Source organism: Hypanus sabinus, chromosome 18 (assembly GCF_030144855.1).
Source record: "Hypanus sabinus isolate sHypSab1 chromosome 18, sHypSab1.hap1, whole genome shotgun sequence".
In the NCBI taxonomy this organism is placed as follows: Eukaryota; Metazoa; Chordata; class Chondrichthyes; order Myliobatiformes; family Dasyatidae; genus Hypanus; species Hypanus sabinus.
Window position 1 is genome coordinate 18,633,162 of NC_082723.1, and position 26,503 is coordinate 18,659,664.

The window sequence follows — 26,503 nt, forward strand, 5'->3', positions numbered from 1 at the left end:
TTCTACTGTCTAGGAAATAAGTCCTAACTGATTCAACCTCTCCCTATAACTCAAGTCCTGGCAACACACTTGTAATTTTTTTGTACTCTTTCATTCTTATTTACATCTTTCCTGTAGTAGGTGACCGAAACTGCAGACAACACTCCAAAGCAACATCTTATACAATTTCAACATAACATCCCAACTCCTGTACTCAATCCATTGACTTATGAAGACCAATGCACCAAAAGCTTTCTCTATGACCCTGTCTACCTGGAATTACAGATAGGTATTCCTAGATCTCCCTGTTCCATCAAAATCCTCAGTGCCCTACCACTCACCATGTAAGATTTATTATGGTTGTCTCTCAAAGTGCAACACTTCACACTTGTCTGCATTAAATTTCATCTGCCAATGTTCAGCCCATTTTTTCAGCTTTGTCAACTTGGACTGGAGAGCGAGTTTGTAAATCTGGCAGGAGCAAAGCATGCTGGGAATGGTGAGAGGGTGGAGCACCTCGGGAGGGGTGTGGTACAGGTGGCAGAGAAGGAGTGCCGGGGCAGAGGGTAACATGGGTGCAGACATACCCAGCCCTGAGATACTAGGGAAGAGCATTTGATTCTAAACAAGTGGTTTAATGATCATTACAGAATGTTCCTCTGGTGCTTTTTGCTCCCTCCCCTTTTCCCAACCATGATTCCCTTCTCCCTGCTCCCTTCCCACTCCCAGTCCACAACAGAGACCCAAATCAGAATCAGTTTCATCATCACTCACATATTCATAAAATTAGTTTTTTTTATAACGGCAGCAGTACAGTGGAATACATAAAAGTACTACAATACAGATTTATTTAAGAAGACATTGGTGAAGCAAGCGGCGTCTTGCTGGGAGTAAACAAAACTATTAACTACTTCAGTGATTAATTTTTTTCTTGGAAATAATCACTGCAATTAATAATCTGCTACTTCCTTTTCGGAGTTGAACTTCTGAGCTGCCTGTACGACCTGGTACTTTTGCACTGTGAACTGAAGCGTTGAAGGTGCAGCATGGTTGTGGTGTGGTGGGTACAAGCCACATTGAGGCAGTGGGGCCTGGGCCCGAGAGCAGGGAACGAACCAACGTCTGCCCATTACTAGAACGGACTTGAATGTGATCGGAAGCAGCAGTACTGAGGCGAGGTGAGGCAGCAAGACCTGGGCCCGAGAATGAAGAACGATCCGCTGCTTGGCCAATTTAAGTGTCAGGCCACATTGGAAAGGTCGGATATGGGCTGAATTGAAACAGCAGGGCCCAGGCCTGACAGCATATCAAAGTGACAGGCTCCCGGTCCAAGAGTGAGGAGCAACCTGAAGTTTGGCCGATTTAAGCGACAGGCCAGGTCAGGGTGTTGGAGCCACAGGAGAGAGACTTCCTGAATTCACTTTGCCGGACCTTGTCATCCCTCCGACCCATATCAATGGTAATGACATGGACCACGACCTCTGGCTGTTCACCTTCGCACGGAGATGCTGTGGGCTCGATACGGGACGTCCCTGACCCTGGCACCTGGAGTTAACATACCATCTGAGAATCTCTTTCTCATCCACCGAACCCCCTTTCTGTTCCCCTAACCAAAGAGTCACTTATCACTATAGCTCAACCTCTTCTCTGCCCTTTCCTTCTGAGCCACATAGCCAGACTCAACGACAGATACCTGACACTGCTGTGACTTTCCTTTACTAGGTCACCTCCCCCCCGCCCCCAACGGTATCCAAAGTGGTATACCTGTTGTTGAGGGGAATGGCCACAGGGGGACTCTTCTTTTTCCTCTCCTGACAGTCACCCAGTGTCCTGCACCTTACTACCTTCCTGTATGTCCTAATACACACAAAATGCTGGAGGAACTCATCAGGCTAGGCAGCATCTATAGGGAGAAGCACTGTCGACGTTTCAGGACGAGACCCTTCATCGGGACTAACTGAAAGAAAAGATGGTAAGAGATTTGAAAGTAGGAGGGGGAGGGAGAAATTATCTAAGTTGATGTTTTGGACTGAAACCCTTCATCAGGACTGGAAAAAAAGAGATGAAAAGTCAGAGCAGTATGGTGGTGGAGAGGGGAGGAAAAGGTACAAGGTGGTAGGTGAAACTGGGAGAGGGGGAGGAGTGACGTAAAGAGCTGGGAAGTCAGTTAGTGAAAGGGATAAAGGCTGCAGAAGGGGGAATCTAATAAGACAGGAGAGAAGGCCGTGGAAGAAAAGTAAGGGAAGGAGCACCAGAGGGAGATCAGGTGAGAGGGGGAAATGGGAATGGGGAATGGTGAAGGGGAGTTGGGGGGGGGGGGGAGGCAATTACCAGAAGTTTGAGAAATCGATGTTCATGCCATCAAGCTGTAGAGTACCCAAACAGAATGTAGGGTGTTTGCTCCTCCAACCTGAGTGTGGCCTCATCATGGCAGTAGAGGAGGCCTTGAACTGACATGCCACAATGGGAATGGGAAGTAGAATTGAAATGGGTGGGAGATCCTGCTTTTTGTGGTGGAGCAGATGCTTGGCGAAGCAGTCTTCCAATCTACGTTGGGTTTCACCAATAAACAGGAGGCCACAGCAGGAGCACTGGATACAGTAGATGACTCCAACAGACTCACAGGTGAAGCATCACCTCACCTGGAAGGACTGTTTTGGGCCCTGAATGGTAATGAAGGAGAAAGTGTAAGGACAGGTGTGGTGCTTGTTCTGCTTGTAAGGATAAATACCAGGAGGGGGATTAGTGGAGTATGATCACTGTTGGAAATGGGGGTGGGGGGAGAAGAGGGAAAGATGTGCTTGGTGGTGGGATCCTTTTGCAGATGATGGTTACAGAGAATTATGTGATGGACACGGAATCTGGTGGGGTGGTAGGTGAGGATAAGAGGAACCCTAGCCCTGTTGAGGTGGTGGGTGGATGAGGCGAGGGCAGACATGAAATGGAAGAGATGTGGGTGAGGGTAGAATTGATGTTGGAAGAAGGAAAGCCTCTTTCTTTGAAGGAGGACGTTTCATTAGTTCTGGAATGAAAAGTCTCATCTTGAGAGCAGATGCAGTGGAGACAGAGAAGGATTCGCAATTTTACAAGTGACAGGGTGGGGTAGCTGTAAGAATCCAGATTAAGATGCTGCCTGGCCTGCTGAAATCCTTCAGCATTTTTTGTGTATTACTTTGATTTCCAAAATCAAAATCTGCAGATTTTTTGTTGTTTCTGTACGTCCTATCAACCCCTCAGCTTCCTGAATGATCTGGAGTTTATCCAGTTCCAGCTCCAACTGCTTAACACAGTCTGTTGGATACTGCAGCTGAATGCACTTCTCGCAGGTATAGTCATCATGGACACTGGAGGCCTCGCTGCCTTCCCACATCCTGTGAGAGGAGCATTCCACTCTTCTACCTGGCAACCCCACTGCTCTAAATGAGCAATACGAAATAAAGAAAGAATAAATAACTGAAAAAAATCTATCTACAGTCTATGCCTCTTCGCACCAAAGCCTTAACACCCTACTCTAACACTGGCTGCTCCGCTTAAACCTACCTTCTTTTTAATGGATTTTGCTAAGTGCCTAATTATGCACAATCCAATGTCTCCTTGGGAACTGTGGCGCACAAAATGTACATGCAATTGCAGTGGGAGTCTAATAGCTCACCCAACCATCACAATGTCTGAATGAAGCACTCGACAATGAACAGTCCATCAGTTCAATTTAGTATTTAAAAAAACATATGACATTCAAAACTCACAATGCAATTTTGAAATGGAGAATTTCTAGGTTCCAATTCAACATGAAATAATTCTGGCTATGACAAAACAAGACATAACAAGCTTACCTGTTTAAACCATTAAAGTAACATTTCTCTTGAAAATGTTGTTGAAGCACTAGATGCATCTCAATCCACATTATTTTCAGGTGACACAAGTATAGGAATACTCATAGGCCCATCAGAAAAAGCAAATGGTTATGGATTAAAACTGACATGGAAAATCTAGGCAAATGTAACCACTATTTTGCCCAATCCTGTGCAGTAACTGGCAACCTTTTCCTAAATTATCTCCTCAGAAACCTCTCATTAGACTGAGGTTAAAGGCCAATTCAAATTATGATTTTCGATTATGACTTGACAATTTAGTCTAGTTTCTGTTTGCTATCATACCAAAAACAATGCAAAGACATCTTCAAGAACATTCCAGAACCCCATGTTGAAATGTGAATAGACTGATGGCTGTGATATTCTTTCACACAATTATCCCTACCTCTCATAAAGAATAATTACATTAATTTCCCCAGGTTTCAAAAAATAACTGCATGTTTCCTGCTGTCTGTCAAATGTCTTAGGAACAATGGTGTTGAAACTGAAGTTAATGATGAAATGTTACCTTGAGTTTTATAACTGCAATGTAGCCATTTCTAGAATCATGTTTAAAATATGTTAATTTAGTTAATGAAATGAAAATATGACAGAAGTAAAACGCATTTCAGAGTTACATGGTGAGAAGTGAAAATAAGAAATGATCCAAGTGTTTATGACAGAGAGCAAAAAATAAGAGGACATAAGCCTTGGCAAAACTTTGCTGTAAACATTAATGGCTGTACACTTAAGTGGAAGAGCCTTATGAATTTCTGATTTTAGCACAGACAGCTGAGTATATGAGTAAGATAAGCCTGGAACATGATATGAATGCAGAATAAAAAGGACAAATATTAAAGTAAGTCCTAATGTACATATGTAAACCATGATATAATTTTTAAAAAAATTTACCCTTAAAAATGTTAAATTCAATGATTTACATAACCTATTTATATGTAACATTATTCATACCAATTTAAGGTCTTTTATAATAAAATAATTTTTTCTGAATACAAAATTGGTGGAAGAATCATTCTACCCTGCAGGAAATAGTTTAGAATTCTTAAACTAAGCATATCAAATCAATGTCTTTGAATCTTGTGAAGTATACATCATTAAATCCTGATATGATCCTTAGCAACAAGACCAGGAGTCAAATGTTACTGCCTGCAAGTATCATGAAAGGCCTCAAGCGTGCGGAAGTCCCTCCACGTGGGAGGTAGTCCATCCTGAAGATATTTTCCACATCGCTGACACGTAGCCTGGAATAATTTAATGTAACTTCGCAGCCAAGTCTGGAAAAAATTAATCAGAGAAACAAAAGATCAGCTTTTTAAAAAAATATTGCAACATTAATTTTTAAATTTCATTAAAAACTTGCTACTTATCAATAATTTTAAACAAGAATAACAGCTTGCACACCATTATGCTCCACTTGAGTTCTTTTACAGATCTCTACTTTTGAAATATCATAAATCAAAATTCTGCAGTCACACAAATTCCATGATTGACCAGAGGATACCATTTGGAACACCTGTCTTGTACACCTGCCCAGTTTATATCCTTCACTATATCCAGTTTATATCCTTCTGCATCATCAACCTAAAAGGCCAGAGAAAGGTCTTGACTTGTGCTACTGTAATTCTGTGAACACAACCAAAAAGCTGTGTTTTTAAAAGATCTATTTTATTCTGATTCTACACAAACATTGAGGGCATTGACATGTACTCACAGATGTGATTACCATGAAAGCCGATCTTTATTTTGCTCAAGTCTGATGGACCCATTAATCATCTTGCTCATTACAGCATGTTTAATCAAACTCCACAGGAAATCTACTTAATCAAAATTGTTAAAATTAATAACTTTCACCAGTAAAATAAGAAACAGAGGAAATCTAATTCCAAAAGGGCGTGTGACCACAATACAGAGGTATTGTGAGACTTGAAGATGAAAGAGACTACAGTTGCTAGAATCTTGAACAAAAAAAAACAGAATGCAGAAGAACTCAAAGGGTCAAGCAATAACTGTGGAAGCACAATATATACCTTGAAGCTTCGGGGTTGAGACAGTGCATCAGGAGGAAGTGGGAAAAGAAAGCAGTACGAGGAAGAGATGCTGCAGAGACTTGTAGCTTATTGGTGGAACCAGATTTAGAGGGGAAAATGGGCAGAAGAAAACTGGATAAACAGGTGCTAAGAATGTGGGAGGAGAAGGGACAAGGGGGCACACGATGGTGTCAGGTTTGAAGGTATGAGTTCAATGGGACTAGAGCAGAGAGCAATATGGGCCATTTTGGATATCCCTGCCCATGAAACTTAGATAAGAGACAAGAGTGTGAGGAGGGGCACAGTGAAGTTGGAAGGAACATCTTATGATGAGATGAGATGAGGTCTACAGTAGTCCCAGAGACAGTGTCCTGACTTTGTGTTCACTTTCATGGTCCAGAGTGATAAATAATACATCCCTAATTATGGAAAGTAAGTCAAACACAATACCACATTTACTTTAATGGGAACACTGACATACAATATCTGTGAACTATGTTAATATTGGTGAAAAGTGGAAAAATATGGTATTATTTAATATTTCATTTCCACAAGGAGCCAATATGACAGAGCCTGCACAGCTGAAAAATACAAATCCTATTCAGGTTCAAACTTCAGGGCTGTTTATTACTTACAAAGCTATCTTTAATTAATTGTTTTATCTGTGGGATTCAGCTGAAAAACTCATTAATAACTCATATATCCTTCTGAACTACGATGCTAGTGAAAAGGTAAGTATCACTAAAGCCCTTAAGGACCTTATTGGTAAAAGAGAGCATTCTCCAAAGACCTGAAACTTCTATGTTTTAATCTTGCAGATGAGATTATTATTAAATCTGGAGCCACTGAAATGAAAATAGCATAAAATAGATTGCATTTTCTTATAAAATAGCTCAAATTTAATGCCAACATTAACCCTGTCACTGTTACTGTAACATAGAAACAACAAAAGTAGAGAACAGGAATACATTTTTTCTATTACTTTAGAACCATCACCTTCCCTCTCTCATTAGACCCAGATGGACACATACACACGTTCTTATCTTTTTGAAGCCCATCACTGAATTAATATGAAAGGTTTTAGCTTTGATACATCAGAAATGATATTTTAATGTTCCTTTGGCCCCATCCCCAAATTAGAATCACGTTTTTTTTGTGGCTCCATCATGTTGTAAGCAGAATATCAGAGACATTCAGTGGAATAAAGAGAGAAACCTATTTTAAAACAACACACACAGAATTCTGGAGGAACTCAGCAGGTCAGGCAACATCTATGGAAAGGAGTAAACAGTTGATGTTTTGGGCTGAAACCCTTCTTCAGGACTGACAGGAAAGGGGTGATCATATTTTAGAAACACAGAAAACCTACAGCACAATACAGGCCCTTTGGCCCAAAAAGTTGTGCTGAACGTGTCCCTATCTTAGAAATTACTAGGCCTTACTCATAGCCCTCCATTTTTCTAAGCTCCATGTGCCCATCCAAAAGTCTCTCAAAAGACCCTAACGTATCCCCCTCCACCACCATTGCCAGCAGCCCATTCCACGCACTCACCACTCTGTGTAAAAAAACTTACCCCTGACATCTCCTCTGTACCTACTCCCCAGCACCTTAAACCTGTGTCTTCTTATGGCAACCATTTCAGCCCTGAGAAAAAGCCTCTGACTATCGACACGATCAATGCCTCTCATCATCTTATACACCTCTATCAGGTCACCTCTCATCCTCCGTCACTCCAAGGAGAAAAGGCCCAATTCACTCAACCTGTTTTCATAAGGCATGCTCCCCAATCCAGGCAACATCCTTGCATCCTCTGCACCCTTTCTATGGTTTTCACATCCTTCCTGTAGTAAGGTGACCAGAACTGAGCATAGTACTCCAAATGGGGTCTGACCAGGGTCCTATATAGCTGCAACATTACCTCTTGGCTCTTAAACTCACTCCCACAATTAATGAAGTCCAATGCACCGTATGCCTTCTTAACCACAGACTCAACCTGTTCAGCTGCGCTTTGAGCTTTCTTTGGACTTGGACCCCAAGATCACTCTGATCCTCCATACTGCCAAGAATCTTCCCATTAATAGTATATTCTGCTATCATATTTGACCTAACAAACCGAAACATCTCACACTTATCTGGGTTGAACTCCATTTGCCACTTCTCAGCCCAGTTTTGCATCCTGTCAATGTCCCGCTGTAACCTCTGACAGCCCTCCACACTATCCACAACACCTCCAACCTTTGTGTCATCAGCAAACTTACTAACCCATCCCTCCACTTCCTCATCCAGGTCATTTATAAAAATCATGAAGAGTAAGGGTCCCAGAACAGATCCCTGAGGCACACCACTGGACACTGACCTCCATGCAGAATATCACCCATCTACAACCATTCTTTGCCTTCTGTGGGCAAGCCAGTTCGGGATCCACAAAGCAATGTACCCTTGGATCCCATGCCTCCTTACTTTCTCACTAAGCCTTGCTGAAATCCATATACACTACATCTACTGCTCTTCCTTCATCAATGTGTTTGGTCACATCCTCCAAAAATTCAATCAGGTTCGTAAGGCACAACCTGCCTTTGACAAAGCCATGCTGACTATTCCTAATCATATTATACCTCTCCAAATGTTCATAAATCCTGCCCCTCAGGATCTTCTCCATCAATTTACCACTCACTGGTCTATAATTTCCTGGGCTATCTCTACTCCCTTTCTTGAATAAAGGAACATCATCCCCAACCCTGCAATCCTCCGGAACCTCTCCTGTCCCCATTGATGATGCAAAGATCATCGCCAGAGGCTCAGCAATCTCCTCCCTCGCCTCCCACAGTAGCCTGGGGTACATCTCATCTGGTGCTGGCAACTTATCCAACTTGATGCTTTCCAAAAGCTCCAGCACATCCTCTTTCTTAATATCGACATGCTCAAGCTTTTCAGTCCACTGCAAGTCATCACTATAATCACCAAGATCCTTTAAAACTAGTTGGTCTCTATCCTGGAATTTAGGAAATATATGTAGTTACAATAGGAATATGCAGCCTGATAGAGCAGGCTTAAGTTACAATATAGCTCAGCAAGAGGAGCTTCAGGTGATTTAAGAGTTCTTTGTTAGTTCATATGGCTGCAGGCAGGATGTGAATACACTAGTGAGAGACCTCCAGTACATAAACTAGTACAGCAGTTCTTACATTTATAATGAGATGTGAATTTAAAACACACAGAAAATGATTTTTTGATTAACCACATCCTTTACAAGTTCAGTAAAAGGGTCTATGTTTAAAGCAGAACCTTGTAGATTTTTTCAGTCTTGAGTAATTACCCTTGTATTTCATTTCTTTAAGTTACTTTGTATCTGCAACAATCAACCCATCCTCCACAATACCAAATGAAATCAATATATATCAGTACCTCATATAATCAAGAAAGTATCAACAGTTAGAAAAACAACTTCAATAATATAGAACTAATGGCTGAGATCGTATCTTAAAATGTCTTTTCTTCCAAAAACGACTTACTTGGATGTTGAACATCAAACACTTGCTATGAAGATTAAAGGAAAACATTTTAAGTGAGCTAGCAAACTAAAGCTTTTGAGTTTTAGGATATAAAAACATTATTTATTTATTTGGAGATACAGAACGAAATAGGCCCTTCTGGCCTAACGAGCCACACCTCCCAGCAACCCACTTATTTAACCTTAGCTTAAGCAAAGGACAATTTACAATTGTTGGCCAGAAAGAACTACAACTTACAAATCAGTGAATTTGAATGAGTTAAGGACAGTGGAAGCAAAGAAACCAATTGCCTTTGTTCTTGCCATAAGGAAGTAGATGGAGGCTGCCATTTATGAATAGACTCTCTGTTCTCCATTTAATGAGATGAAGTTGCTTGGCTTGGTCAGTGTTTTAGAGTAGAGCCAATTATGCTTCAGGTAATCTGGTGAACAAGAGATCATTTACAAATAAGTTATTTGTGAGGCGTTCTTTGGCTGGATATGGCATGCAGGTTTGTGATTGTTGGGGTCTGCATTTGCCCTGCGTGACTCAAGCAGGTTGCTGATTGAGAACAAAAAGCCATAAAATACCGATTGTCACTTGCTGAGAAAATGGCAATAAATGGATGCTAGCCTGGAGCAGAGCCTATAAAAAGGTATTAAAAGTCAGATACATGACCGATAGACAATGACACTGGAATGCAATATAGAATTGGTAAGAAATGAGAATAAAAGCAGAGGATTTCACATACAAGACAGTGATGACTTGCCTTTGTGGATGTGAGGTGCCCCACAGACGTGGAGATTTGAAATGGGACTCTGAGGAATACGTGGCCAGCAGCAGAAACTTATTTTTAATTGGTTTCTTTTCTATTCTTTGACTGTTCATGGAAGGTCAGGAAAATTTAGAAATGCGCACACAGGTATTCTGTGGTGCAAGTTCACATGTTCCTCCGTTGACTCAATAAAGGTACTTCATCAGTAATTACAGATTCTCCCTGTTCCTCTCTAACCATTATTACGAGGGCTGATTCTTGTAACACAATGAACACAATTAAATTACTAACTGCTACATCTTTGGACTGTGGAAGGAAAAGCAAAGCACCTAGAGAAACCCCACGCGCTTATGGGGGAAACTACTTATATGGGACGCTAGAATTGAATTCCAAACCCCAACACCCTGAGCTATTATGCTACCATGATGCCCACTCGTATTTACAGCATCCACAAAAAGCTCTTACAACTAGTTTATTTCAGCATCATTCAAAGTTTAAAGTAAATTTATTATCAAAGTACGTATTTGCCACCATATACTTTCAAGATTCATTTTTTGCAGGTATTCACAAGAGAGCAAAGAAGTACAAAAGAAAAACTAACACGAAGACTGATAAGCAATTAATGTAAAAAAAGATCATGCACTGCGCAAATGCAAATAAATAGACAGATAAATAAATTTAAAAAAAACGGTTAAGTAACACTAAGAATATGAGTTGTTGAGTCCTTGAAAGTGAGTCTGTGCAATCTTGGAGAGGAAGGCTATGTGACAGCAGATTATCTGCATAGGGCATTTTATGATGTCATGGAAATGGCAGTGTTGGACAGAGAAGTCTTACGGAGTTAATTTCTCTTTTACTCCTGTGGAACTCAGTAGGATTATCCAGCAACATAAGAAGAAAGTGATTTGAAATTCATTTGAGAACCCTTCTGTTTTGGAGTTAAGTATTTAAATATGGGAAGTACTGAGGCCCACTTTAAGTCCCATTAAATGCATGAAATTTAAATATCACATAATTGGAGGGCAGACGCATACATGGAGGGTTAGAGAAATCCAGCTGAGTTTCACTTACCATGAAGGACCTGACAACTACGTCTGGCATTTGAGGCAGCTGATAATGCAGCAGTGCTGTAGTGGCATGATCCGTCACCTGAAAGAGAAATGAGAATAAAAGAAAGCTAGAAAACGTGACCATTGAGAGAACTGTCTGCAATGTTCAACTGATTCATTGCAAAAATCAGTTATTTGGGTCTAAACTGAAATGTATATAAGAGTATCCAAGAAAGATCTAGGTAAATGAATATTTTACCTTGTTGCTGGATTTCTGATTTTTATTGGTTTTACAGGCAGAATTACATTCCCAAATTTGCTTTAAAAACTCTTTTATATTTATAAAAATTAACACTTGATTTACAGAAAATAAATCCAATGAAGTATTTTCAGCCTCTCTAACATCTGGTTTTCATTCAGGTTTTTTTTATCAGTTCATTGCTGTAATTTTCCAATCTTGTCCTTTCTATTTTTCATTCAGTCCTGTGAACAGCATTCTCCTGGCTTTTGACTGCTCAGTGGTAGGAAGTAAAGTGGGGAAACATCTGAGCTCAATTGGACAGATGACTCCAACTATCACCATGGACTGATCACTGATAAAATCTATCTCTGGATCCCATCAACACAGTATGACTGGAGAAGAGTGGGGCTATCTCTAGCTTGATCTGTCAAAGAAGTTAGGACAATTCCCTCCTACAGCCCTGCAGATTTCCATGACCAGAATGAATTGCATAGACTCAAATTAATTTTTATCTAAAATGTTCAGAAAGAGATTTTGTATTTGTTTACATTACTGCTTCTTCAGCAGTAAACATGTTACCAAATAGGAACATAATTTTAAAGGTAGCTTGTTATTTTGAAAGAAACGAAGGAACAAATAGAAAGATAAAACATTGCTCAGTCAGTTATTTCTAGGTTAAATGATGAGATGCTGTACATCCCATTCAACATAGTAAAATGCAAGTAAACAAAAGATCTATTTTATATAAAAACAAAAGCCTTCTAAAGCCTTCTCTGTGGCCTGTCAATGGAAGCTGTCTAGAGATGAAATGTAGTCAATTATGTTTTCCATCAAGATTGTGAATAAATGGTTCTTGGGCAATTTTCAGATCGGATCACTTTATAATTCATGAGAGTGGTGTGGATGAGATAATGCGATTGATGGCTTGCAACTAATTTTCATGCAACATTTCAAAAAATACATACTGTGGAATTCGTGGCTGTTCTTTATGTATTTGCAGTTCTTTAATGTAAGTACCATGGTAGAAGATGATGATGAAAATGTTTCCTACAATTATCACTTTTTTGTTATTTTCTGAACTATAATCAAAATAAGTAATTTTTCTTAAACATTAACTAACAACCTGTTTCCTTCCACCACTTTGTAACTGAAAGATAGCTACATGACTAAATGTAGCTGCATTTGCTTATGTCATAATGAACCCTTTATAGAGTTCAAGGCATTGGTGCTCTGAAATTTCTTCCTCCAGTTCTCACTTCATGTTGTAGCAGGATTGAGTTCAGTTTTGTGATCATAGGTTTGCTGTTTCTGAGGAATCTTATAATTTCTTGCTTTGGGTCATTATATGCCATTTCATGACATATGTCAGTGATAATAAATCTGATTCTGATTCCACCAGGATCAAGATCAGACAGACAGAACACATGGAATAAATGCCAATATATCAGAGTTCCAAACTTAAGAAAATAAACCTCCACTAAACTCAGCACTTTCACTCTTAAACCAGGCATGAGAGTGGTCATTTTTTCAATATAAGATGGATTCTAAAACAAAATAATAGAAATTCTCGAAAGACTCAGCCAGCCAAACAACACCTGCAAAATAACAGTCAGCATTTGGGTCAAAGTTCTTTCCTCAGAATTAGTGGTAGAGTGGAGGGCATCGCTTTTGAAAGCTGAGCTGGAGGGGGTGGGTGGTAAGGGAAAAATGAGGTACAACACGAAAGACAGAATGGAGACTGATTAAGAGCACGAGTACAGTTAGCAAGGCACTATATAGAAACAGCGGTGAAAATGGGACAGGTATGAAACATGGGAAATTGCAAGACAGCAGTTGGAAAATTCATTCATTCCAAAAAAATGCTAAATGCCTAGAAGAAAGATATTGTTCCTCTAGTTTACACTGGGCCTCACTATACAGTGGAGGAGGCTACAGACAGACCAAGGCTAGAATAAGAGTGAGGCTGAGAATTAAAGGGACATGCAAAAGGGTTCAGAATCACCCCTGCAGACTAAGTACAGCTGTCCCACCAAGCAATCACCCAATCATAAGATGGATTCTAACTCAGTTTCAAGAACTACAACACAAAATGCTGAAAATACTCAGCAAGTTGGGCAGAACCTATGGAAAGAGAAACAGAATTAAAATCTCAGGTAACATTAAAGGGAAACATAACCCTCCACAGATTCTGACTGAACTGCTGAGTATCTTTAGCAGCCATGGTGTTTCAGTATCCAAAAGTAATGGGGCCAACATTTTTTGAAATATCCTGAAATCTGCCTGCTTTCTGTTAAATTTTTAAAGTCAATACTCACAGCCGGATAAGTCAGAATTGGTCTTTGCATGGTTTTTGCTACAAAGGATGCTTGATTTCCACAAGTTCTTTCATTTTGGGAATTCTTTGCAAATACTTCACTGACCCTGCCTTACAAATATGCCAAGCCTCATGAAAGGATATCTACCTGAAATAAGGAAACTGAACACATTTGTGCGCACATGTTGCCTGTCAATACTTGCCATTAATGAGATTCTGCACAAGAGATAAAAGCAATGGACACTTAAATCAGAACATGCAAAAAAAAGGACTGCATATTCTTAAAATAGAGCAAAGTTACTTCAGAAGGACCAAGAATGTCACTGAAATTTACAGGATAGGAATTATTTTCATTGAGCATCAATTGCAAGAGCAAAATATGATGCTTATGCTTAGGCAGAGAGAAGAACTGTAATGTGTAATTGTAATTAATGCCTTTATCAACAACAATCTGTTCACGGTTTGTTTTCTTGAAAGTTCAAGATTACAGCTCTCATTACATGAAGAATTTAATGGATAATGTTTCTTTCTCTCCCACACATCTGTAACAACATGTATTTGCAAATTACAAATTCAATTTGCCTAGAAACTGGAATGCACCTTAATTAGTGAATTAAAAATTACTGATGTTTAGTGCCATGCTCCAAAATTTTAAGCCACTGCTTGCCTTTAAGGGTTAATGCCGTTCTCTGATTGCTGCAGGGTTGCAATGTTTTAACACTCTTACAGATCGTACACACTTGTTATTGACTAATTCTGACTTATTGACTAACTGCAATCTTCCCAAAAATTTCAGGATTGGTAAAAAGCAAATGCTCACAGCATACAGTGGCATCCAAAAGTCCGGGCACCCCTAGTCAAAATTTCTGTTACTGTGAATAGTTAAGTGAGTAGAAGATGAACTGATCTCCAAAAGTCATAAAGTTAAAGATGAAACATTCTTTTCAACATTTAAGAAAGATTAGTGTATTAATTTTGTTTTGTACAATTTTAGAGTGGGAAAACAAGGAAAGGAGCACTATGCAAAAGTTTGGCACCCCAAGAGATTTGAGCTCTCAGATAACTTTTACCAAGGTCTCAGACCTTAATCAGCTTGTTAGGGCTCTGGCTTGCTCATAGTCATCGTTAGGAAAGGCCGGGTGATGCAAATTTCAAAGCTTTATAAATACCCTGAATCCTCAAACCTTTTCCCAACAACCAGCTGCCATGGGCTCCTCTAAGCAGCTGCCTAGCACTCTGAAAATTAAAATAAATGATGCCCACAAAGCAGGAGAAGGCTATGAGAAGACAGCAAAGTGTTTTCAGGTAGACATTTCCTCAGTTTGTAATGTAATTAAGAAATGGGAGTTAACAGCAATGGTGGAGGTCAAGTTGAGGTCTGGAAGACCAAGAGAACTTTCCAAGAGAACTACTCGTAGGATTGCTGGAAAGGCAAATCAAAACCCCCGTTTGACTGCAAAAGACCTTCAGGAAGACTTAGCAGACTCTGGAGTGGTGGTGCACTGTTTTGCTGTGTAGCAACACCTGCACAAATATGACCTTCATGGAAGAGTCATCAGAAGAAAACCTTTTCTGCGTCCTCACCACAAAATTCAGCATCATAAGTTTGTAAAGGACCATCAAAACAAGCCTGACGCAATTTGGAAACAAGTCCTGTGGACTGATGAAGTTTAAATAGAACTTTTTGGCTGCAATGAGCAAAGGCATGTTTGGAGAAAAAAGGGTGCAGCATTTCATGAAAAGAACACCTCTCCACCTGTTAAGCAGGGGGGTGGATTGATCATGCTTGTGTTCCAGCCAGTGGCACAGGGAACATTTCACTGGTACAGGGAAGAATTAATTCAATTAAATACCAGCAAATTCTGGAAGCAAACATCACACCATCTGTAAAAAAGCTGAAGATGAAAAGAGGATGGTTTCTACAACAGGATAATGATCCTATCACACCTCAAAATCCACAATGGACTATCAAGAGGCACAAGCTGAAGGTTTTGTCATGGCCCTCACAGTCCCTCAACCTAAACATCATCGAAAATCTGTGGACAGACCTCAAAAGAGCAGTGCATGCAAGATGGTCCAAGAATGTCACAGAACTAGAAGCCTTTTGCAAGGAAGAATGAGCGAAAATGGCTACAGAATGTGTTTGCAAGCTCTGATACTTGTCAAAGGGGGTGTTACTAAGTACTGACCATGCAGGGTGCCCAAACTTTTGCTTCGACCCCTTTTCCTTTATTTTTTTTTGAAACTGTGGAAGATGGAAATAAAGTAATCTTGCTTAAAATATTAAAGAAATGTGTCATCTTTAACTTTATGCCTTTTGGAAATCAGGTCATCTTTTACTCACTTAGCTATTCACAGTAACAGAAATTTTGAGCAGGGGAAGTCCCAAACTTTCGCATGCCACTGTAAGTACAATAAGCGAGAATTTATCGCCTTTAAATGGAAAGTGATAATTTTTTTCTGGGCAACCATAAATCAGACCTGCTAAAAATCGATCAGCCCAATTTATTGCCCTTGATATTTGGATTTTACATTACTGCTTTTCAAAGGAAACTCCTCATTTTTAACCTTCAGGCTTAAAGAAATGCTTGTTGCCCGATTTAACAACCTTTTGGAAAAGAGCAAGTCTTACTGAAGGAAAAACGATGAGAACTGATCCATTACAATGGTGAACCACCCAGACGCCCATGCTAAACTAGGCAGAGTTTACTAAAATTTGTACACTTTACAACAAACACATTTTTGCTACATGGTTAAGCCTTTGTTACAGCTTGTTATCTACTTACTAACAGAATCAGATTTTTTTTCAACCTACAAAAATGTGTTAGTTTTGGTTCTCTGTAACAGTTACCCATTTGGTTCCATTCCCTTCTTAAAAAATGTAAACAATGTGTTCATTTTCTTAAAGGCCAAGGTAAATTATGCTCCCATTCAGCAGAAAGAAAAAGTCACGAGTTTTTATTTCTTTGTTCTTTTAACCTGCTTAAAATTAAACTCCCCAGTTACTCACTCACTGATCTGGGGAAATAATTTCTAACACATTTTCTCAAAATAAATCTTTTTAATTGTTCATGGCAATTATTATGATACTTTTAAAATTCAAAATAAGTGGATTATATAACATATTTGAATTAGACGCACACACTTTAACGGGATACACTATGTCACCAATTTAGTGCTCCTGGATTTTTTTGTTACAGCTTTTCAAAAGAAACTTCTAATTTTTATCTGTCAGGGTTAAAGCAATGGCCATTATCAGACTTAAAATGGGAGTCAATATATCTTGAGGGTGGGCAAAGGCACAGAGTCTCAAAAAATATCAGCTGATGCCAACATAATCACAAGGACCTACTACAGCCTTTGCTCAATGAGTACTAAGCCAGACCTAGTTTTATTCTACTGATGAAAATGAGATACCTAACTTTTGCTGTTAATTTTAATGATTAAGGCTAGTCCAATTTGATGCATCAGATTTTAATGGCATAATTACTGCTAAACAATTCAGCACTGACATCTTGAAGAAACCATCTGAAGACGTCCCATTACTTTCCAAACATAAGATAATTGCCTGTTGTGTTTACTTAGTATTGAGCCACAATTAAATGCATTTCTAACCACAACAACTGTCTCCAATAGGTATTTGGCCAAGTGGAAGTATAATGTGCACTGAGTGACATTCAGTTAAGTTGACCACAAAATAATGGCTTGTGTGCTTTCATGTTTGAAAGATTTTGTAAAACTAAATCATTTCTCCTTTGTCATTTATGTACCTCATTTCAGTGATACATTCGTTTGTGTTTCCCTTGAGAAAGTGATGACTTAATACAGTATAGCCAAGAACAAATAGCGTTCTAAGAACATTAATAAATAGCGTTACTAAGAACATTAATAATTGCATGTAAACATCAGATAATTTTACAACCATATTCAAAAGTTATTCTTAACTAGCAATCATGATACAATACATTAACTACTCAGTTGCTTCAGCTCAGCAGATTTAGGTCATTTAACCAAAAATATATTGGGAATTCATTACCTATTGATAAAATGGGCTCAATTACAGGGTTAGAGGAATTACAATCTTTTTTTTGTTCACTGAGCAGATGATTAAAATGTTATTCTCTTTTCAATTGAAAGCAAGATGGTAAAAATTACTTGAATTAAATCTCTCTCACTCTATCTAAGTGAACAATTGGACACTCGCCTCATTTCAAAAATCTGCTTGAAGCTGGCATTTATATGAATATGGGCATTGAACTGAACATCTTAAAAAGAATAATAATAGGATACTCACCTTCTGAAATACATGATAATTTGACTTGGACCATATATCCAGCTGTAAAATAAGAGGCAAAAATAAGAGACTGTAGACCACTAAATATAAATAAGATAATTTCTGAATGAAATTATGAAATACTTCACTTGCTTGAAAGATCATTTATGTAAAATAAGTAGTAATAAATCTAGAACAATTGAATAAAACATGCAGCATGGTGGGTTTGAAATCTATCAATTTATCTATAGATTCCAATCCAACATGATTTCAGGTAGAAGTTTGGACTAACAGCTGTTTAGTCTTTTTTGGAACAAGACCAGTCATGTTCAATCTAATTCCCAATTGCGTCCACTATCACCTGCTTTCATACAAAACCAAGACTTGTTCATTTCACTCAAGAGGAGCCTGACCAATACACTTAGGAAATAATGGTGAGATTGTGACGGTTCCTTAGAGATGAGGGCTGAAGAGTACCATAGACCTTAAATCATCAATGTTGTATGTAAACTGAGAATCCTGTAGCTTGCTGGTGTTCAGAGATTACGTGAAGATTCTATTCTTAATTATTATTTAGCTGGAAATAATACTGCAGAAGTACCAAGTAGACATTCCCAATATAATACTAATTAATGACAAAGTTATAGTCTTAGGATTATACTTGTGGGGAATGGGTTTGATCAATCCAATTTTAATTTTCAAGGGCTAAACCTACAGCTATTCTACTTATCTCAGCTGAGTTTGAATCCTGATCCATAGATCAGAACACCAGACTCTTGTAGACTGCACCATCCAGTCTCTCATTTGTCTCAAGTAATCTGAAAACCAGATTAGACATTATACACATAACGTCCAGCACAAAGGAACATGCATGATCGGCTCCCTACATCCCACACTAGAGATTCCTCTTCCAACGTCACCAGTGTACTATGACTGCAGAATGGTCTGGATCCTCAACTTCCCGAAGAACAGGCCACAACCAGTAAGGATAGGTAGCAAAATTTCCATTATGATTATTCTAAACACTGGTGCTCCACAAGGTTGTGTCCTTAACCCCCTGCACTCATTACTGCAGAGCCAGATTCTGCACTAAATACATCTACAGGTTTGCGGATGACACCACTGTAGTGCACCGCATCACAAATAAGAATAAGTCAATAAGAATGGATGGAAATAGAGAGGATAGTAACATGGTGTCGTGACATCAATCTTCTCCCTCAATGTCATCAAAACAGAAGAGTTGGTCATTGACTTCAGGAAGGAGTGGTGGTGGTGGGGGGGGGTGGGGGAGTGCATATGCGATGTCAAAAATGTTGAGATTGAGAGGGTTGAGAGCTTCAAGTTTCTAGGAATGAACATCACAATAGCCTGACTTAATCCAACCATGTTAATGCCATAGCCAAGAAAGCTCACCAATGCCTTTACTTCTTCAGCAGGATATATAAATTTGGATGTCCCTGTTGACCCTTACCAATTGTCACTGATGTACCATAAAAAACATTGTATCTGATGCAAAACAGCTTGTTATGGCAACCACAGGGATGTGTGGTTTACTTCCTGCTCTACTCTACATCTAGGACTGTGTGGCTAAGTACAGCTCCAACACCATATGCAAGTTTGTGATGAACCAGCATACAGGATTAAAAATTTGACTGAGTGGTGTAATAACAAAAACCTCTCAAATAATGCTAATAAGATCAAGGAAGTGACAGTAGACTTCAGGAGAGGTAAAGTAACTATAAATTCCTGGGTGTCACTATCTCAGAGGATCTGTCTTGGACCCATCATATAAATGTAATTGTGAAGAAAGCACGGCAGCACCTCTACTTCCTCAGGAGTTTGCGGAGATTCAGCATGTCATCAAAAACCTTGGCAAACGTCTATAAATGTGTGGTGGAAGGTGTGGTTACTGCTACGTTACGGCTTGCTATGGGAACACCAATGCCTCTGAGTGGTAAATCCGACAAAAGGTAGTGGATTCGGCCTAGTACATCATGGGGAAAACCCTCCCAACCATTCAGTACATCTACACGAAACGATGTAGAAAAGCAGCATCCATCATCAGAGATCCTCACCATCCTGGCCATGCTCTTTTCTCTCTGCTGCCATCAGGGAGAAGGTACAAGTGCTTCAGTATCTGCACCACCAGGTTCAAGAACAGTTACTACCCCTCAACCATCAAAAGATGACACCTTTATTTAAGGACTCTTTTATCTTGTTATTTCATGCTCGTTATTTATTGCTATTTATTTATCATCTGTATTTGCACAGTTTGTTTACAGTTTACAGATCCTTTTTACAGTTACCGTTCGATACATTGCTAAGTATGCCTGCTGAAAAAAATCTCAGGGCTGTATGTGATCACATGTATGTACTCTGATAATAAATTTTACTTTGAATTTTGCACATTATTGCAAGAAACTGCAGACAGTTGTGGTCGCTGCACAGCACATCGTGGAAACCAGCCTCCTCTCCATGGACTCTTTCCATACTTCTCACTGCCTCAATAAAGCAGCCAGCATAATCAAAGACTGCACCCACCCCAGACATTTTCTCTTCTCCCCTCCTCCATTGGGCAGAAGATAAAAAAAAATCCGAAAGCATATACCACCAGGCTCAACGACAGCTTCTATCCCACTGTTACAAGATTATTGAATGATTCCCTAGTAAAATAAGATAGGATACCTGATCTCACAATATCTCTTGTTATGATCTTACATCTTATTGTTTACCTGCACTGCACTTCCTTTGTAGCTGTTAAACTTTTTTCTGAATTCTGATCATATTTTACCTTGTTCGACCTTAGTGTTCTGTGTAATGCACGGACAGGTTGCAAGTGAAGCTTTTCACTGTATTGTGGTACATTCGACAATAATAATCATTCCCATTCCAAAATATATTTCGTAATGGCCCACATTTTCAACATGCCCCGTCACCTAGAACGGCATGGGAGCATAGTGGCCAGCACAACATTTTACTGTACCACAGACCGGGGTTCAACTCGCGCCACTGCCTATAAGGAGTTTGTACGCTCTCCCCGTGACTGCATGGGTTTCCTCTGGGTTCTCTGGTTTCCTCCCACAGTCCAAAGATGTACCAATTGGTAGGTTATTTGGTCATTGCAAACTATCCCGTGATTAGGCGAGGGTGAAATCAGGATTGCTGGGCGGCGTGGCTCGAATGGCCGGAAGGGCTTATTCTGTGCTGTATCTCAATAAATAAATGACAAGTTAGCAACCACATGGAAAGTCACTACAGTTCCTCCACATGATACTGACTAGGAAAGGCATAATGCTTTCTGTTGTCATAGGTCTGGGTCGTCGAACTATCAGCAAAGCAACAGAGTGGGAATGTCTTCATTCAGTTCAGGAAAGTGTTGCAGTCATTTCAAGGGTAATTAGAAATGAACAATGAATTCTAGTCTGCCAGTGCTGGAATTAAAATAAAGAAACTAAATAAAGCAACCATCATACATGCCACACAGATTACATTATCATATTTGCAACGTACTCTTTTTGAGAAAATGCTGACATTATCATCTGGTGGAGAGAAGTTTGCTTTCCAATCATTTATAAATAATCAAGTTCACTGAGAAAGTCTTGCATCATTGTATGTCTATTGCAACACTGAAGAATTTCAAAGTAGTAATTTCAATTGAACAGTTTACTTATCCTGCAAATGTTAACTAATGTGGGAAATATATTCAGTGAAAGATGCTTATTCATTAAACATGTTGTACAGTGCAACTGAATTTGTTCCAGAACGATATTTTTCACACAAAAATCTTGTCTTAATACCAACGAACAACCAAATTTTGATAAACACAAAAGAGGAATAAACAAGCAATGTTTCAGATTGGGACCTTTCATCAAGACTCAGAAGGAAGGGAGAAGCCAGAATAAAGAGGTGGAGAGGGGAAGGATATGCAGTGTGAAATGGCAGATAGTAAGTGAAGTCAATTAGGTGGAGCAAATGGGATGAAGTGAGACGCTGGAAGGCAAAAGGTGGAAAAGGTAAACAGCTGAAGAAGATCAGAGTGGACCATGGGAAAAAGAGGAGGGACACCAGAGAGGATGAGAAGAGAAGGGGTAAGAGGGGAGTCAGAATGGGGGATAGAAAAAGAGAATGATGGGGTTAGAAATTGCCAGAAATGAGAGAAATCAATGTTAATGCCATCAGGTTAGAGACTAGCCAGATAGAAAATGAGGTATTGGTCCTCCAACCTGAGTGTTACTTCATCATGGCAGTAGAGGTGGCCATGACTCTCTTGGAGCTTATGTGATATTACTTAAAGACTACATTTTAATAAGAAAGATCTTTGCGCTGACTGAAGACCATCAAACACCAACACTTACAACGATTAGCACTTCAAAATAAGTAACTCATAGCATAAAACAGACTGTATCTACTTCACAGTTAAGTTAATGACCCAGCCTGCCAAAAGGTAGGTGCAAATGAAATTTAAGAAAACAAAGTGTGGATGAGAGCTGCCATTCACACCACTGAAGATCATCTTCTTCAATAACTTCTCTAAGAGCAAAATCCAACCAGATACAGACTCTTAACTTTAAACTATCTCACAAATTATTTTAAACATTTACCAGTTTTTAAGAAAAGTAGATTTAATCTTATATTTAAAAGTATACAAAAGGAATGTCCCATCTACTAATTCAATATTTGATACAAACTTGATTACTACTAACTTCCCTGTTTTCAAGTTGTAAAACATACAGACAGGTGCAGGAGTGCATCTAATAGAGTAGACACAGAAGTGGAAGCCGATGTCTTCAGCTGCTGTAGCTCAGAAAATGTTATCTTGACAGTAAAAATATCTAAATAGTGAGAGAATGTAAAGCTTTGAAATGCAGAAAAAATGGGTATGCCTTTGCACAATTTTACAAAAGTTTATTGAGTATACAGGTAAAGTGGACAATTTAAAATGTTATTGTTTATTACTGTGGGAAATGAATACAAAATTAGGGAAGTTACAGTATGAAGGCATTGGTGAGACTGCAACTGGGCTACTAAGTGACAGTATTAGTTTTCTTATTTTAAGAAAAGATGTGTTGGAAATAGTTCAAATAGGTTTTTTATGATAAAAGATTTGACAGAGAAGGCTCGCGTCTCTGGAATTTAAAAGAGGGACAGATGACATGACTGAAATGTACAAGATCCTGATGGGACATGACAGAGTAAATATTGAGAAAATAATTCTTCTTGCAGAGGTCAGCCACTTAAGACAGAGATGAGGTAAAAAAACAAATCACAAATGTTGGAAACTAGAATGAAAAAATGAACACTGGAAGAACTTTGCAAGTCAAGCAGCAGCTGCGGAGGCAAATAGCAAAAGTCAACATTTTTAGTTGAATCAAAACAGCAATTTTCATCTTTTTGATTGCTGTTTCATAGATGTTGCCACAATGATACTTGCACAATTTGATCTGGCTACAAATAGTCTAAGTAAAGATAGTACTAGGCGATGTGGCCTCTCGAGCCTGTCACACCATGGCCGATCTGACTGCAATCTCAGTTCCACAATCTTGTCTACCAGTGGTAATCATTCAGTGACTTTTTTCTCAACCTACTACTGCCTTAAAAATATTCAAAAGGTTCTGCTTCCACTATCCTTTGAGGAAAGGAGGGCAGCAGTATGGTTAGTGGAGATGCTGCAGCACAATGCCAAAGATTTAGGTTCAATCCTGACCTCAAGTGTTTTCTGTGTTTGAACGTTTCCCTGTGGCCCTCTTGGTGCTCTGGTTACATCCAACATCACCAAGTCATGCAGGTTGGTAGTCAAAGCCAAAAAAAATAATTATCAAAGTATGTATATGTTACCATATACTACACTTGAGATACATTTATATGAAAATATAAAAACAAAACAATTAATGAAAAACTGAAAATAAATGAAGTTGATTGGTTGCTTTAAATTTCCCAATGCGTGTAGCTGATTCTTAGAATCTGGAGCTGTCATTAGGATATACAGAGAACATTAAAACATAAGAAATAGGAGCAGAAGTTGGCCATCTGGCCCGTTGAGCCTGCTCCACCATTCTATAAGATCATAGCTGATCTGGCCATGGACTTATCTCCACTCACCTGCCTTATCCCCATAAACTTTTGGATGTAAAAGGAGTTAATTAACCTTTTAGTTTGAGGTGAGGTTCAGAACTTAAGCGACATTGAGTTAAGATGATAGTTGTAATAAGCAGTAATGTGCTGATGATCTTAAAAAAAGAGAGCAGTTAAGAATATGAAGTGCAAGCAGGTGATTTAATTGCAACGTTCATTTTGGATGAGTATCTGAAAGAGAAGAAATACACGGCTCTGGCATGAGACCAGTATACACTGGAAACGCTGAATGATCCCTTCTGTGCAGTAACCATTCTGTGACTTCATCATTTTTAATTTCAGTATTCTGTTTTGGAATTTGTAATTACCTCTAATGGTTCATTTCTTGTTATAATAATGTAAGAAACTTGTAAAATTACACTGAACATCTTTAATATACTCTGTTGATATGTTTAATTAATAATCATAGCCATCCCCTCATTATCCTTGTGATTCCTTTTATGAATGCTCTCCTTCTTCTCAGGATTTAACAGGCCAGTCAATCCACTTCGATTTCCCGTCAATCTGCTTTTATGTGCCATTAAGCATTTCTGATCAGTTCCTCTTAATGATATTAATTCCCTTAAGGACTGCCACCACTTGTGGTTCATGCTAGGTTGCCCACTCTCTCCTCAATATCCATGACTTCTCCTCTATAGACAAATGCAATTTTGTCATCAACTGCATTTAGAAGGCACTTAGATAGGTGCTTGGATAGGAAAGGTGTAGTGGAATATTGGTCTCATGCCGGCAATAGAATTGACATCACAATCGGCTTGGATGGGGTGGGTTGAAAGCGACTGTTTCTGATTTTATGAAATTATAGAAACTACAACTTTATCATTACACCCAAAATGACCAGCAAATATACAGATGTGCTGTCTCCTAATCCAGCTCCTTTCACAACCATTCCCCTGTGTTCCAAGAAGCAGTTCTAATTTTCCTCCATTTGATTTTATTAGAGTTCACTGCACTATAAATAATACTGTAGTGATCACCTGTTTAGATTGCTGTTTCCCATTGCAAGCAACTTAATTTAAGAGAGTAAATACTGACTACTCTAATGCAGAGAGTACTTGCTCTTCAATATTGATTTACAATGTTTTCAAAAATGTTTCATTCTCATGTTAGAAACAGGTTGCTCATAATGTATCTGTGATTTATGATATCTTTGTGGTGATTGAATGTACTTATCATGCTGCGAGTTAGTTGGCATGCTGGTGACCTAGTGTATCACAAGGTACTCTGTATTAGGGTAACACAGCATATGACCACAGTCTCATTGTTGTCCCTCAAACCACCATCAGTTGACCTAAAATATGAACTTTAGTCAGCTATCTAAGATCAGTGGGCCAAATAGTTTTCTTTTTCCAATGAACTTGTGCTAATCAAGGTGTTCTATTTGAAGCTAGTTTATCACTGTGTACATGTTTGCACATTCGTATTGCCGTCACAATATATGGAGCTGTTTTATTGTGTGACCGCTTGGATCCAATGTAACAATTCCCCAGACAGTCTGGAACTTTCAATCTGCTGGCTAGAAATGTTAACATGTAAACAGCTCAAAACTTACAAGTTTACAAGTTATGTAAACAGCTCATAACTTTAGATATGCTGTAAAACTGATAATCCTGTACCCTTGGGACTTTGGTGATGCCTCACTAGCAGATTTTCAGACCACTGCTTATCACTCCTAATCACTCAACATTTTTAATTAATTTTTTACAAAATAATCTATGTCAATGATGTTGTTGATGTTAAAAACTTGGGCTCCAGGGAATTTGAAGGGATAAAGGTGTTTGTTTTCCTTAGTACATTTGAATTACATTTCTGCCACCCACCTGGTAAGTTTTAGGTGTACGGCATTTTCTTGTGGTAACGCACGTGAAGTTTGACTTTTAATTGCGTTATTATCGTCACATATACTGAGATACAGTAAAAAGGTTTACTTTACGTGCCATCCAGACAGATCATTGTAGTGGAATAAAAGGAACACAATAATAGGGTGTAGTGTTATAGTTATGGAGAAAGTGCATTGCAGGCAAATAAGGTGCAAGGGCCATGCTTTCAAAGGTTTATGTCTTCTGCCCAATTGAAGGGGGGGGGGGAGAGGAAAGAGAATAACCACTGTGGGACAGATCTTTGATTATGCTGGCTGCATTCTTGAGGCAGTCAGACGAACAGTCTGGAGTCAATAGCAAAGAGTCTGGTTTTCAGGATTGACTGGGCTGTGTTCACAACTCTCTGGCTTTGTCCAAGGCTAGCACATGCAGAACTGAAGTGCTCATCACAGAAGGCCCTATGACAAGATATAGTGGTACAGATTTATTATTCAACTATTTCATGCATTGTTTCCCTTTTATACTGTAG

At 39.0% G+C, this 26,503-nt stretch overlaps 1 protein-coding gene across 1 annotated transcript in view; it reads right to left on the reverse strand.

Moving 5' to 3' along the window:
* Positions 1-3,673: 3,673 nt before the first annotated feature.
* The window catches only part of med27 (mediator complex subunit 27), a 295,482-nt gene continuing 272,652 nt past the window's right edge, over positions 3,674-26,503 (reverse strand). The window contains exons 6-8 of the mRNA XM_059993780.1: positions 18,044-18,085; positions 11,217-11,294; positions 3,674-5,125 (exon numbers count right to left, since the gene is read on the reverse strand). Of these exons, the coding sequence (XP_059849763.1) occupies positions 4,991-5,125; positions 11,217-11,294; positions 18,044-18,085 (255 nt within the window). The 3' untranslated portion in view covers positions 3,674-4,990. The remainder of the gene's footprint in view (positions 5,126-11,216; positions 11,295-18,043; positions 18,086-26,503) is intronic.